At 53.3% G+C, this 14,089-nt stretch overlaps 1 protein-coding gene across 10 annotated transcripts in view; it reads right to left on the bottom strand.

Moving 5' to 3' along the window:
• The window catches only part of by (focal adhesion protein tensin), a 221,674-nt gene that overhangs the window by 122,109 nt on the left and 85,476 nt on the right, over positions 1 to 14,089 (bottom strand). Inside the window, exon 1 of one of the 10 annotated variants that reach the window (XM_019845230.2) lies at positions 8,475 to 9,361. The exons of the other annotated variants lie outside the window; for them this stretch is intronic. Within the exon in view, the coding sequence (XP_019700789.2) occupies positions 8,475 to 8,501 (27 nt within the window). The 5' untranslated portion in view covers positions 8,502 to 9,361. Of the gene's footprint in view, positions 1 to 8,474; positions 9,362 to 14,089 lie in introns of those variants that run through there. 10 annotated transcript variants of the gene reach the window in all.

Below are 14,089 nucleotides of genomic sequence, written 5' to 3'. Positions count from 1 at the left end.
AATGCCGCAGCATCGGAGCGATCGAGAGCTAACGGTGTCGTGGAGAACAGTACGCAGCGCGCTCACGGCACGGCACACAGAGGGTGGGAATTAATACTCGACGCTGAGAGAGCGCCTGCCGCCGCGGCGTTTGTTTGCGTTCGTGCATCAGGAAAAATGTATCGTTGCGTGAACCAAAGTTTTGTTGTACAACAACAAAATAATTTGGTTAAAATATGCCCGACAAAACTGTTTAGTTCCTGTAAACAAATATCTCGTTTGATTCGCGGTTTGTTCGCATAACGTTTTGTTATACTTTTGTTATAGCAACCAAAAAGCTTTAGCTATATGAATTTTATTAAAAATACTATAATTTTTTCTTAATATAATTTTCTTAATAAAATCTAAATTTTAGCGCACAGAAAGACGAATTAGTATCCGTTGGGCATTATTTTAGTTTATGTAAAGTAATATTTCGTTATTATGTAATTTTTATGGATAAAATAACTAGAATGCTTAATTTTTATATATGAAGTCTAAGAACAAAATCATTTGGTCCAGAGAACAGAGCAGAAAAATATATTTAGTTGAGCCCAATAAAATATTTTGTTATATAAAACAAGATATTTGGTTGCTCGTATTAAAAAATGCCTCAACTAAACAGTTTTGTTAGAGATACTAAATTTTTTTTCCTAGTGTACCTTGCGTCCATCGTCGTCGGCGTCGATCGGAAAAAGTAACGCACGAACGTGGGGGCTGGAAATTGTTCGCTTCCTTGGTCACGCGAAAAAAATAAAAACGCGCGAGTTTAAAGTTCTTTTGTTAAAGTTAGTCTCTTGATAAAGATGTCGTGGCACGGCAGATCCGCGAGCCCCGTCGAGGAAACCATCGACTCCGCGGCCAGTCCTCGTGAAGAAAGCGTTAATTTCCTGCGATGCACAGCGGAGGATGAGAATCAATATTTGGCTTCACGAGGAACTTTCAGTTTGTTGCCCGCACCTCCCATCTATGTCGACTTAATGTCAATTAAGAGAGCGCGCGATGCAAATGTATAGATTAGAAATTATTTCTCGCCAGGTATTCTTAAAAACATATCATATTATTAGGGGTACCGGAAAGTGTCTTTTCGTATTTTAAAGCCTTCAGTTTTCGTGGTTATAGTGCACACTAGGAAACATCTATTATTGCGTGAACCAAAATTTTGTTGTAACAACACCAACAACAAAATAATTTGGTTAAAATATGCCCAATAAAAAACTGTTTAGTTCCTGTAAACAAATATCTTGTTTGATTACGGTTTGTTTACGTATAACGTAATACTTTTGTTACAGCAACCAAAAAGTTTTAACTATATGAATTTTGTCGAATATAAATACTATAATCTTTTTTTAATATACGAAACCTAAATTTTAGTGCGCAGAAAGACAAAATAGCATCCATTGGGCATTATTTTAGTTTATGTAAAATAATATTTCGTTATCATGTAATTTTTATGGATAAAATAACTAAAATGCAACTAAACAGTTTTGTTAGAGATACTAAATTTTTTTTCCTGGTGCGGATTTCTTAATTTTAATCCAGCATTAATTTAAATTCCAGGTCAGTTAACTGCGTGTCTTTATTGTGTATCAATATCAATTTTCATTAAGATCGAACTTACTTCATTATTTTCATGCAAAGTTTCACAATAAAGACGAAAAGACTTTCCGGCAGCCCTACTATGTTTATCAAATATTGTGATGTACTATAAATTCGCGAGTCGCCCGGAGAGCGAAGAATCGAAGGGTCGTAAAGGGCACGCGAATTCGCGCGAGATCGCCGGCCGGCCGCGCGTCGCTCCATCGCGGAAGATCAAATTAGCAAAGACAACATTATCAAAGTGGACAGCTTGACGTTAACGTCGGCGACATTACAATTACGGGACCGGCTCGGGCCGCGGGAATGGAGCCCCAAGCGGCGAAATCGCGCGATACCACCTGCACCGCGCCGCCCTCCCGTTTTAATTTACTCGGCGGCGATCGTAATTATCCCCCGCTACGATCGTTCGCTGCGACCCGGCTCGTCGCAAATCTCCAAATTCCGCGTGGTCCGGTTTTGCGAGACACCTCGCTGTCGCCACGACGCCGAGCGTGGCGAATGAATTTTATGCAAGTCGTTTACGAGCTCCTCTCACGACGACGGTTCCGACGCGGAAAGAGGGCGGCGCAGCCAGGCCGGGGGGGGGAGTCGTAAAGCGTCAGCGCGCGCCGGTGTAATCCGAGGTTACCTCCGCAAAAAGCACCGGCTTCCTACTGTTCCCCGGCCTCGCCGAGGAACCGGCCAGACTCCGTGTCGCAGCTTGGCAATTTCGACGAGAATCCGCGAGATTTTACTGCCGCCGCGCTCTCGCGCCCCCGTGCGAGCTGAGAATTACGCCATTGCGCGAACGGAGCTTTGTCTTCGGGCCCGGTCCAAGTTCAAATATGTGTTTTTCGGATTAGCCCGAGTCGACAAGCTCTCTCACGTACGTATTACCCGTTCTCTCGCTAATCTGCAAATGATGATCGTATTTGCGCGCTCGGGGCTTGCGCCCCCGCAGTGCGCCTGCGCGCAGTGTCTATTACAACCGAGCCGTGTACGCAGGACGTGTGTTTGTGCATCGCAGGACCTAATTGAGAGCGAATTGTGCGCCGAGCTCCGCCGACGTGTACGAGCGGACTTTCGTCCCGACTTTGGAAACTCGACGCAGCGCTGACCGATGTCGAAGCGGCGAGGTCTCTGCTTTTCCACTTCCCTCTCTGGCGCGCTTTTCTTTCTCTTTCTTTTTTTTCTTTTCTGCGGCTAGCTGAGCGACGCGCCCGACTTTCCCGGCGTTTCCTCTCTCGCTCGAGACATCCGACTTTCGTGTGTTACTTGCGTGCTCGCGAGCGGTGGAAGTCGCTCTCTGTTCTGCACGAACGAGAGATTGTTTTGAGCTTGCCGCGGCGGCTGCGAACTCCCGCGAGCGCGAGGAATTTGGGACGACCGCTTACGTCACGAGCGGGAAGATCACGATGACGTGGACACTAAATTCGGCGATCCTCCTCCTCCTCCTCCTCGGCGAGGGGACGATTACTAGAGGCCGTGAAACTGGTTTTTCGAAATCGACGTGGCGCCGGACTCGCCAGCCCGGCGCGTTTGCATTCGCGTATTTAATTCACAACATTGTGCTGTGGCGTAATCCGTCGGACGCGCTCGGCTTCATTCAATATTCCATTTCTTCTCGCTGACGTAAATAACATCGGCCTCGCGATTCCGTGTGAATGCAGGCTGCGCGTGTGTCTGTCTGCGCGCGCGCGCGCGTCTCTCTCTCTCTCTCTCTCTCTCTCTCTCTCTCTCTCTCTCTGTGTGTGTATGTGTGTCGCGCGTGTGGTATGTTATGACTACAGTCGCTCTTTATTCCACTGCAGACCACGCTGTTACAATTAGCTGCACCGCCGCAGACTGTGCGCAACGCAACGATACAATCAATTGCGTTTAGCGATACGAGGCTATGTTTTAATTGAGCTTAGAGAAGGTTAATAGCAGGTTTATACAGTCGTAAAACAATCCGCGCTATCGGGATATTAATCGCCGTCTCGCTTCATTACGTACGTTCATTTTTCCAAGATTTCTCTTCGATAGGGGCGAGGGAGAAACCGGCGATTTCACAAACAAGTAATTAGTAGCAGTAATGTCAGAGGTTGCGAGTGATGTGTCCGGTCTCAAGTCAACACGTTTAAAAGAGTGGCGAATCCGGGATCGTCGGCCTTAGATCGATGTGAACCTGACAGACGCCCGGTTTCGAGCGAAGAAATGTCAACACAGTCAATTTGCTCTCTCGTTTGTGTGCGTGCGTCTACTTGCTTGCACCGCGACTTGCTTGCACTTGAAAGAACGAACACAGCGCGGCCGAGTGAAAAATATTTCAAACTCCTTCATCTTCGTATCCGTTTGCTCTTTCTTCCAAAGTTCCGCGCTCTGCGCCCCGAAGAGTCCAAAGCCGCGGCATCTTCAAAATCTTTAAAAAGGAATTTTGTCATTTTTCGAGATATCTCAAACAGGGTCCGCTTGCTGGGAGAGCGAGAGTCGTTTGCTGGAACATCCCTCTTCGAGTACCGCCGGCGTAGCTTTGAGAAGTATCTCAAAAGAATGAGCAGGATGAACTACTTTGACGGATTAGCCGACTGAGCTGATCTCCTACTAGCTTCCTTGAAAGGCGCGGCTGTGTTGAGTGAGTTGGAAAACGACCTGCGCTCGCCGGGCGTCTCTCTCGGGCCCAAACTCCAGCGTTCTGGACTGATTCTCGCTAATCAGGCGAGGCGAAGGCGAGACTGCCGATGCTGCTTGACGCTGCGGTACTGCTACACCTCGTTCCGCTAATGGTATTAACGTGAAGTGCAGGTGCGCGAGTGTTTAGTACGCCTAACGCTGCCGTGGAAAATCTCGATCGGCACGTATCCAGTTTTTACCCGTAAATACAGAAAACGGTATTTTTCATTTTAGCCGACGACCTCTTCGTCATCGCTCGCCTGGAGGTCATTAGGTCATTACCGCTAATCCCCCCGCCCCTCCTGCTTGCTTTTCAAGCGTATCTGTATTTTGTAAGATGCAAACAAAAGGACACGCAAAGGTGAGCCTACGGGGCAGGTAAAAACGAGAAGCGAGCGGACAATGTCGGAAATGTTTCCTTTTCTTCTCGGTCAAGCCGGACGCCAAGTTAGATTCGATAGCATCGATCCGTGTCACTCGCGAGCTGTCGGGACTCGTTAAAACACACCACGTCGCTCCTGCGTATCGCTCGCATTCTCTTTAGGAGCTCTCGTTCCGCGATACGCGTGTCTGTTCGAGATGTTGTACCCGGAGGCGCGAGTACGCGACGAATTTCTCGGAAAGACTATTTCGGCGCGTTTGTGAATTTCGGGGCTCGACCTCGGCGAGTCGCGGCGTCGCCTGCGCTTTTCGGGTCCTTTTCTGAGAGAGAGAGAAAGAAAAAGGGAGAGGAAATAAAGGAGAAAAGACGGCGCGTGTATCTGCCGCTTTGCAGCCAATTGAGCGGACGATCATGCGGGAGGAGGGGGAGGAGGAGGAGGAGGAGGAGGAAGACGCGAGCGAAAAGTCCGCAAACGAAGGAGGACGCTCGAGGATCGCCCGGATGAATGGAGCCGCCTTCATTCCCGGTGATTTGCGCTTCACCTCATTTGCATGGCAATTAATTGGTCACAATTACCGAGGATTTATGGCGCGGTGGATGTTCTTGTCACCATAATCCTCGCCGTGGCACACTCTTTTTGCTTCTCGTGCTCGTGGTATCGCCGTGGCGTCGCCGATGAAAAATTATCGGCGCTTCCATGATCCCTCCTCCCTCCCTCCCTCTCTCTCTCCCTCTCCCTCTCCCTCTCCCTCCCCGGCGGTTTGCATACAATTTGTTTAACAAGGTGAGAAGCCCCGAAGAAATTACGCTTCTTTTTTTAGCTCCTGCCGCCCCCCCCCCCTCACTCCTCCGCATCGGGAATTTTCCCGCCGTCCGAGCGGCGATAGAGATTTATGGTCGGCGGTGCGTGGTAGCAAGATTATATCGAGAGATTTGCATCTTTTAATTAAGTGTTAAGGAATCTGCTCTCTTTATTTTTTCCGGTCTCAACCGCTTTCTGAGCCGCCTCTCTCTCTCCCTCTCCCTCTCTCTCTCTCTCTCTCTCTCTCGCGCATTCCCCGTCATCTTCCTTTTCGTCCTCGTCGCTCGGCTCTTAGGCGCGTTCCCCGCGTGAGCTTAGATCAATCTCCTTCTGCAGTCAGCATAACGCGTCCTCTTCCTCGCCCTCCTTTTCGCCCTCCTCCCCGCGCCGGTCTCTTGTTTCATTGAAAAATTAGGTGCGACGGATCTTTAAGGAGATCCACGTCACTCTTCATTCTACATTCATGACGATCCAAGGCCGGGTGCCACGGCTCATTGAAACAAATTGCCACCCACAATGGAAACAAGAAGACACCCATTCTGGTTCAACAATACACACGAGCGCTCTCAATGCCCTCGCCCGGCGCTACCGACTTATGCCGATAAGCACGCGAAAACGCGATTTCGGAGACGCGCGTCGCGATGACGCTCGCGACGAGAAGACCTCCTCCTCGGCCTCCTTCGCCTCTTCAAGGCGCGGGGATCCACTCGCTCGATCCGCATCGGGAGTGCGCATTGTCGACGCGAATGCTCGCGAAGAGTGTGCGCGGCCTACCTTGGCGGAAGGAAATTTTCGCGTGAGAACGCGCGCGAGGCGCGTTTGCTCGGCTCGCGGTCGATCGCCAAGGACAAACACCGTTCTGCGTTTCAAGCGATAATCAAACAGTCGACCTCGTCGTCTGAGAAGAGATAAGGCTCGTTATGCGAGGAGGTATGTGGCAAGTGCCTCGTGCCTCGTCTATCGATTTAGGCTTAATATTTGCCTGACGTTGCCGATAACGAGGTAACAAATGGCAAACGACGTTGCTTGTCAATTTTGGCCATTTTGCGTGCGCACACGGGAAGGCAAAATTTGCCCCTCCCTCGCTCTTCTTCAGTCGTCTCTTTCTCCTGCATTCGCCGCTGGCTCGTCGCCAGGCGCACTTTATCGAGGCTGCTCGATCTTGCGTATTTGGCGTATGCGTATCCGGCGGATGAAAATTGCCCGGCTTCGCAAGCCAGAGAGAAGCAGCGAAACATCGCTCTCGTTTCGGCAATCTCCTCCTCTTTTTGTCCATCCCCGCTTTCTCCGGCGAAACTTTCGCGAAATAGCGGCCGCTTAGTAGCGGCCGACGGGGGGGGCGGGCGGGGAGAAGAGAAGCGACGTCGCGACTGCCGCATGCAAAAGCGCCGCTCCGCGACGCGCGCAAACAGTGCCGTACCTGTCACGAGCTGTTATCTAATCGAGCACGGGTCTTATCGCCCGCCGCCTCTCACTCAAACACGACCATCCTAGAATCCGCAAGTCGCCGCGGAAAAATTACAACTCAACCTTGCAGCGCGCGACGCGACGCGACGCGTCTTACGCTCGGCGTATCGAGCGCACGTGCGCGAAGGCGCATCGCGCGCTAATGGCCGTTCCAGCACGAAACGCTCGTTCCGAGTCGAGCATCCCGTCGCTCCGAAATCGCCGCGAGACCGCGAGATGAGTCAAGCCGCCGCGCCGAGACAAAGATCGCCGCGCGACACACTGCACTTTCTGTTTGTCATCTCGGCGGATTTGAGGGAGAGATAGATAAACGGGATAAGAGAGAGAGAGAGAGAGAGAAGAGATTGCGCGTTATCAGTGTTTTCCTCGGGCAGTGATAGCGTTGCTTACGCGCGGCCTGATTGCAAGCTCTCTGATGCTGAATCTCACGTTACGGCGGCTGTGCGGCGGCATGTCTCGCGCGATCTTCCTCCGCCGGCGTCTTCCTCTCGGAAGCCTCTCGTCCGGATTTAAATCGGTATCACCGCGGATCGCGTCCTCGCAGAGGCACCTCCCGCAGCCCTTGGAGAGCCGAACTGTATTTCGCAGCCGCTTCTGCAGCAACAATCGAGGCGTCGGGCAGACCTCGCGCGAGTACACCCAGCCGACGTCGGCGACGTGAGGAATTTCTCTTCCTCGCTGGAGACGCTATATACATACGCGTCGCGAGTGCGCGGCGAATTTAGAACGCAACAAGAAGAAATCGCGCGCGCCGGGCGACCGGGAAGGCGGCCGGGAAGAGAGCGAGAAATCGAGGGAAGCGCGGCAGCATTTTGATACGCAAGCAGACGGATTTGAGCGTCGGTTCGCGCGCGCCGTCCGACGCCGCCGGGAATTTGCATGTTACCGACGACGCCGACACGCCGTGTCCTCCTCGTTTGTTTCGACGCAGATGGAAATTTATCGCTTTCCCGGCCGTCGCCCTCGTCCGCGCGAGTCGCTTTTCCGGCCGCGTCTCCCAGCTGATATCCGGGATATCCGGTGGGCGCCAAAGGGCGCGTTTCGAGAGTCGAGCGCGCGCGACTGCGCGATTTTTGCGAGTGCAACGGACGAATGGAAAACGCGCCTATGACCGATCCCCTTCCTCATAGGTGCGATGCGCGCACGACTGCGTGGCGGTCTGTCTGCGTGGTGCAATTTTGAAATATGCGCTGTTCCCCTCTCAAACGTAATCGCACTTCGGTACAAAGATCAATATCAAGCTGACGCGCCGAGAAAAGGACCATCGAGAGAGCGGCGTTTACGAGCGGCGTTACGGATGTACTCTCGCGCGCTCTCTTTCTCTCTCGCTGTCTCTCTATCTCCGGAGCCTGTTAAGAACCCCGGGGATCACCTTGAGCGAGACGGGATTAATCCGCGATTCGAGATCGTCAGTCAAGAACGGAGGAACGGACACCGTGATTTAAATATCTAAAGCACATATCGTGAGGCGAGGCGAGGATGATGCAGAGAGAAGGGGACAAAAAGGCGAGGCGGCAGGGGCATATATACAGAGTGCGGTGCGAGAGAGAATGAAACCGTACGCAATGCCAGTACCTCATTGGTGGAGCCGTGACCGTTCATCTTGCCGTCACCTCTGGTATCCCATTACCGGTCTGCGGCGAAACGCTCCGAGGATCGTTCACCTCCTTGCATCGCTTCGTGAAAATGGCGCATCTCCTCGTCCTTCGCGTGTACGCGTGAGCGAGCGCGCGCGCGCGCGCGCCCGCCGTGTCCTCGAGGACTCTCGATTTTCGGCCGCGCTCAAGGTCGCCCGTTCACCCCGCGCGGTTGCCCAGCTCGAGCGCCGTCCGGCTCCTCATCGGCCTGATGAGAATGACGAGAGATCGATCGCGACGGCGACCGGTTACGGAGCTCGTAGCGACCGGCGACTTCGCTCCTTTACGAGCTGAAGAATGCGGAGTGTTCCGAGGAACCGTAGTCTCCTGCGAGCGCGCGATGTCCTCTCGGCGACCGCGAGCCGCCGAGCGCGCCAACTTTGCACGACGAACGACCGCTCGAGGTGGAGGAGGAACACTCTCGGAGTCTATTCCGCAGGTCGCCGACAATTTGCTCGTCTCCGGTCGTGCACACGGTTGTCAATTCACACGCGACAGCTCCCGGAGTCGAATCCGCGAGAATCACTGGCGATCACACACGCCCGCGTTTGCCCGACAGCTCGCTCGGCGCGCGCGAGCGCGCGCGCGCGCGCGCCAGCTGAAGATACCGGCCGTCGTCGGCTCGTCGTGGATTGTCCCTTGTCGTGGACGGATCGTTTGGCTCGGACGGACGACGAGTCCGGGCGCGTCAGCAGCAATTTCGAAAAGCCGGTTCCCCGCCGCTCGTGCGCTCGTGCGCTCGTCGCGGGACCAAAATGGAGCGAGCGCCGCGCAGGGACGGCGAATCGATCTTTCCCACGTCCTTCGCGTCGGAGCGCTCTTCGCGGACTGGAGAGTGCCGCGGCGCGCGTGTACGGAGCCCATCGCTATCGCCGCAGGTAGGCACCCCACCAAATACGCCGTTGAAAATTCGTGGCCGCGAGTTAATAACCCGTTCTCGTATACACGACGCGACGTCGCGGTGTGCGCGGGCGGCGCGCAGTGCGGCGGACGTGCCGAAGGAAAGATTTTTGCAACTTTCGAATCGCGAATCGTTATTACCGAAGTTGGAGGAGAAGGTTCGGTTTTCCCTGAGGAATTTTTCGGAAAATTTCTGCTCTCCGTTAAAGTCGAATTTTCGAGCGGGAGGCTTCCCGTGTCTGTACGTGCGAATTTCGTAAATATGTCGAAAAAGAAATTTTGCAACTTTCAAATCGCGAATCATTATTACCGATGTTGGAGGGGAAGATTCAGTTTCTCCTGTGGAATTTTTCGGAAAATTTCTGGTCTCCGTTGAAGTCGAATTTTCGAGCGCAAGGCTTCCCGTGTCTGCACGTGCGAATTTCATAAATATATTGGAAAAAAAATTTCTCAACTTTCAAATCGCGAATCATTATTACCGAAATTGAAGGGGAAGATTCAGTTTCCCCTGTGGAATTTTTCGGAAGATTTCTGGTCTCTGTTAAAGTCGAATTTTCGAGCGGAAGGCTTCCCGTGTCTGTGCAGATTTCATAAATATATTGGAAAAAAAATTTCTCAACTTTCAAATCGCGAATCATTATTACCGAAATTGAAGGGGAAGATTCAGTTTCCCCCGTGGAATTTTTTGGAAAATTTCTGGTCTTCGTTAAAGTCGAATTTTTGAGCGGGAGGCTCCCATGTCTGTACGTGCGAATTTTGTGAATATATAAATATATTGGAAAAAAAAATTTCTCAGCTTTCAAATCGTGAATCGTTATTACCGAAGTTGGAGGGGAAGATTCAGTTTCCCCCGTGGAATTTTTCGGAAAATTTCTGGTCTCTATTAAAGTCGAATTTTCGAGCGAGAGCCTTTCCGTGTCTGTGTTGCACTGTGTGCGAATTTTTCAAACGTGCCGGAGAAAAGATTTCTTTAACTTTCGAATCGCGAATCGTTATTACTGGCGTTGGAGAGGAAGACGTTGGCTCTTTTCCCTGTGGAACCTTTCGGATAATTCATTTGGTTTCTATTAAAGTCGAATTTTCGCGCAAAGAGCTTCCCTGTGTGTGTTGCATATACACATTTCGTAAATGTGCCGGAGGAAAGATTTCTTAAACTTTCGAATCTCGCGAATCTTTATTGGCGACGTTGAACACCCTCGGACTGAAAAGGTTAGGCTTCTCTGTGGAATTTTTGACAAGATTTAACCTCGGTTCAAGTGAAATTTGAATGAGAGACTTTTCAGAACTTCCGACGTAAGTCATTATTACCAAAGTTGCAAGTTCCCGCGCTGAAACTGGGATTTCCTGCATAAATCTTCGAAAGATTCAGTTTTAGCTAAAGTCAAATTCTCTCTTATTAACCCGCTACTCACGGAAAAGTTTATCGTGCGTATCACGTTTGTTGAGCGAGAGAAGCGCGAATTAGCCACCTTCTCCACTCCCCACTTAAAAAAATCTCAATACATTTACAGTCGCCACATTGCACTCTCAGGAACGTGATTTTGCAAACGAACCGACTGCAAGAGCTTTTTGCTTTCTACGTCTCTCCGGATTTCCAAGTCCCATTAGACGCACAATCCCTCTCTCGTCTGATCCGCCGTCTCGATTGCCGATCATGACCATTATTAGTCATTAACCGCTCGCGCAACAACACACACACACACACACACAGCGAGCGCGAGCGCGTCACGACGCGCGAGACGCCGCAAAATTCTTTCGCCGTCGCGTCTCGCTCGTTCTCGATCACCGTCCGATGGTCGATCGATGGCGGCCGGTCGGCCGCCATGGACTCGGCGGAATCCCGTTACATCCCTCGCACGCGATCGCATCGCATTTCCCTTCCGCGATTCGAAAACGCGCGGTTCGAACACGTCGGGAGTGATGCGCGTGTGTGCGTGCGCCGTGCGTGTCCCCGAGTCGCCTCTCGGAGTAATTTGCGTCTATTTGCCGGCGCGGCCGAGGCGTCGCGACCGTTTAACTTATAATGCGCCTGCGTATAATTCGTAGCTCACGCTGAATCATAATAATTACCGCCCCTTTTCGTCGAACGCGTGATCACATTAATTACACGCCGTCCCGGCGGTCGCAGGAACCGACGACCACGACGGCGACGGAGACGAAGGACTTTACGCGAGCGCGCGCGCGCGCTAAAGTTCACGGGGTGGCCGGCCATTTGTGAGTGGACTTTTTCTCGGGCGGCTTCATTCCGTGATAAATGTCACTACATATAACGGGGAATTCCCCGGGGACGACACACAGTCTCATTTTTCACGAAGAGTACAGTTCGATTATGTCGCGTGAAAGCGAGGAAGAAGAAAGGAACGGAACCGCTGCTGGGGGCTTTTTTTCCCATATCCGCTCCGCATGGATTACGCACAGCGGACGATTCTCCGCCTGTATATAACGCCGCTTTTACTCAACCGATAATAAATCCCGGAGCGTTTAACGGACGAGTCGTAGACGTGTTCGCGGAGGGCTTCAGCTTCAAAGGGCAAATCGATCTCGTCGCAGAGAGATCCGATAATCCGCTATCCTGTCAAAGTAAACGAATACACACACACACACACACACACACATACCGGCGCACCTTACCAAGAGCACGATCCGACCCTTTCGCCGACACAGCCCCTCCGCTCTTGGCGCGCACCTACCCCGCGGTGGTATCCCGTGACCCCGTCGCCTCCCTCGCACGGTCGCCGGCTTCCCCGAGCGAGCGAGCGAGCGGGTTACACCGTCGCGTTAGCCGCTCTCTCACACTCGTCGGGCATGGAGGAGAAGCTCGGCGCGCGAGTTAACATCTCTCGGTGCAGCTGGGTGCAGCTCGTTGCACCAGCGCGATCGCGCACGAAGACGAAGAGGCCCGAGGGGCCCCGGGCGAGGAGGACGCGAGAGGAGACGTCGCGGGAGAGATGTCGCGCGGAGGAGGGGCTCCTCGGCCGAGGAGGGTTCCTACCCGTCTGGTTTCCCCGCTTCTTGCCGGCTGTTTACCTGTAATCCTGGAAGAGCGAGGTGCCCGCCGCCGCTTTCGTACTTGCCGCGGCTCACACAATCGCGAACGCGGTCCGGACGATGCACCGAAGGCAGCCACGCCGCAGCGAGGCCGCTAAAAGGGGAGACAAGCTCCTACGGACCGGCCTGGCTATCAGGCCTTCGCCGTTCCGAGAGCGGGGAACAAGGACGCGCTGTGTGCGCGCGAGGGGTTAAGGTTACCGCGCGGCTGATGACGCGGGCTCGATTATTCGCACGGGCTTCCGATTGCGATATGATTTACCTGGAACTGCGAGCGCGGCCTCCGTATTACGCTCGTTGTATTAATCAACGTGGGTTTAAGCGGGTGTTTCATTATTTGCCGGCAAACCACCGCCTATTACCGCGCGAGTACGATGCGCCTCTCTGCAACTATCGGAGCCCGCTACGCGTGAGGGATCTCTCCGTGGGATCCTCTGTCTTTCCTTTCTCTCCCTTCCCCCCCCTCTCTCTCTCTCTCTCTCTCTCTTTGTGGCTGGTGTGTCCCTTGTACGCTGTGACTTTTGTGTCTTGTTGGATACTTGGGTACTTTGGGACTTACCTCGCAGCTCATATCCTTCTCCTCGGCCGCCTTCGCACGCGGGACGAAGGGGAAGGGGTCGATTTCCGACCGCAGGCCCCGATCTGATGCGACGGATCCCGGTCGCGTCGATATTTCGGAAGAATGCGGTCGTCGGCCGGCGATGATCGGGGGGATGACTTCGTATGCAGCGGCCGGCGGCCGGGGGTGGGTAGATTTCGGGAGCGATAAAAAAGGAGCGGGCCGGTGCGGACGGGGGCGAAGGTTCGCGCGAGGGACGCGGCGAGAATCGTGCGACCTTCGATCTCGAGGAAACCTCTCTCGGCTTCTCCATATCCGACGAATGATGTCGTTCGTTAGCTCGCCAGCTCGGCCAGCGGCTCTCAACCCGCCCGGCCTGGAATTCCAGGAGGAGCGGCCGGGTTACGGCGATGATATCAATACTCGCGAGATACCGCGGCGAGGGTGGAGCGAGCCGTATCTCGCTCGCGCGATAGCACTCTGGCGTGCTAGCGTGTGCTCTGCAGCGGGGGTACACTGTCCGGCAAAAGTTGACGCGAGCGAGATCGCGAAGCCGATTCGAAGCGAGCCGAGTCGATCGGCCGCCGCCGCGGCCGCAGCGGCGGCGGCGCGGCGGGACGCAATGCGAATTTCGCGTAATCTCATTCGACGCTTCTCTCCCGCAGCTCGCTCTCCAGCAGCCTCCTCCTCCTCCTCCTCCTCCTCCTCCTCCTCCGCTAATCGAGCTGCCGGAGTGTGAAAAGCACCGCGTCACGCTCGGGCAATATGCTGAATACACCGAGCACGCGATCGTTATTTACAACGCTACCATCATCCGAGGCGGTTACGCGCGCTCTTCCGCAACGGCGGGGAAAATCGACTCGGCTAAACGACGCGATTCCCCGCGCTTCGAATATCGACACGTTCCTCCCGTCCAAGTGGGACGCGAACGCTCTCCCACGCGTCGCTCGGCATACGTGTGCTCGTGATAAGACGGCTCTCCCCCTGCCCCGCTCCGCCCTGCCGCTCTATCTCTTTCTCTTCGATTGCTACAATGACCGCTTTGT

This window comes from Harpegnathos saltator, unplaced genomic scaffold, assembly GCF_003227715.2.
Source record: "Harpegnathos saltator strain DR-91 unplaced genomic scaffold, Hsal_v8.6 scaffold708, whole genome shotgun sequence".
Taxonomy (NCBI): Eukaryota; Metazoa; Arthropoda; class Insecta; order Hymenoptera; family Formicidae; genus Harpegnathos; species Harpegnathos saltator.
This window is presented reverse-complemented; position numbering and strand designations above follow the sequence as displayed.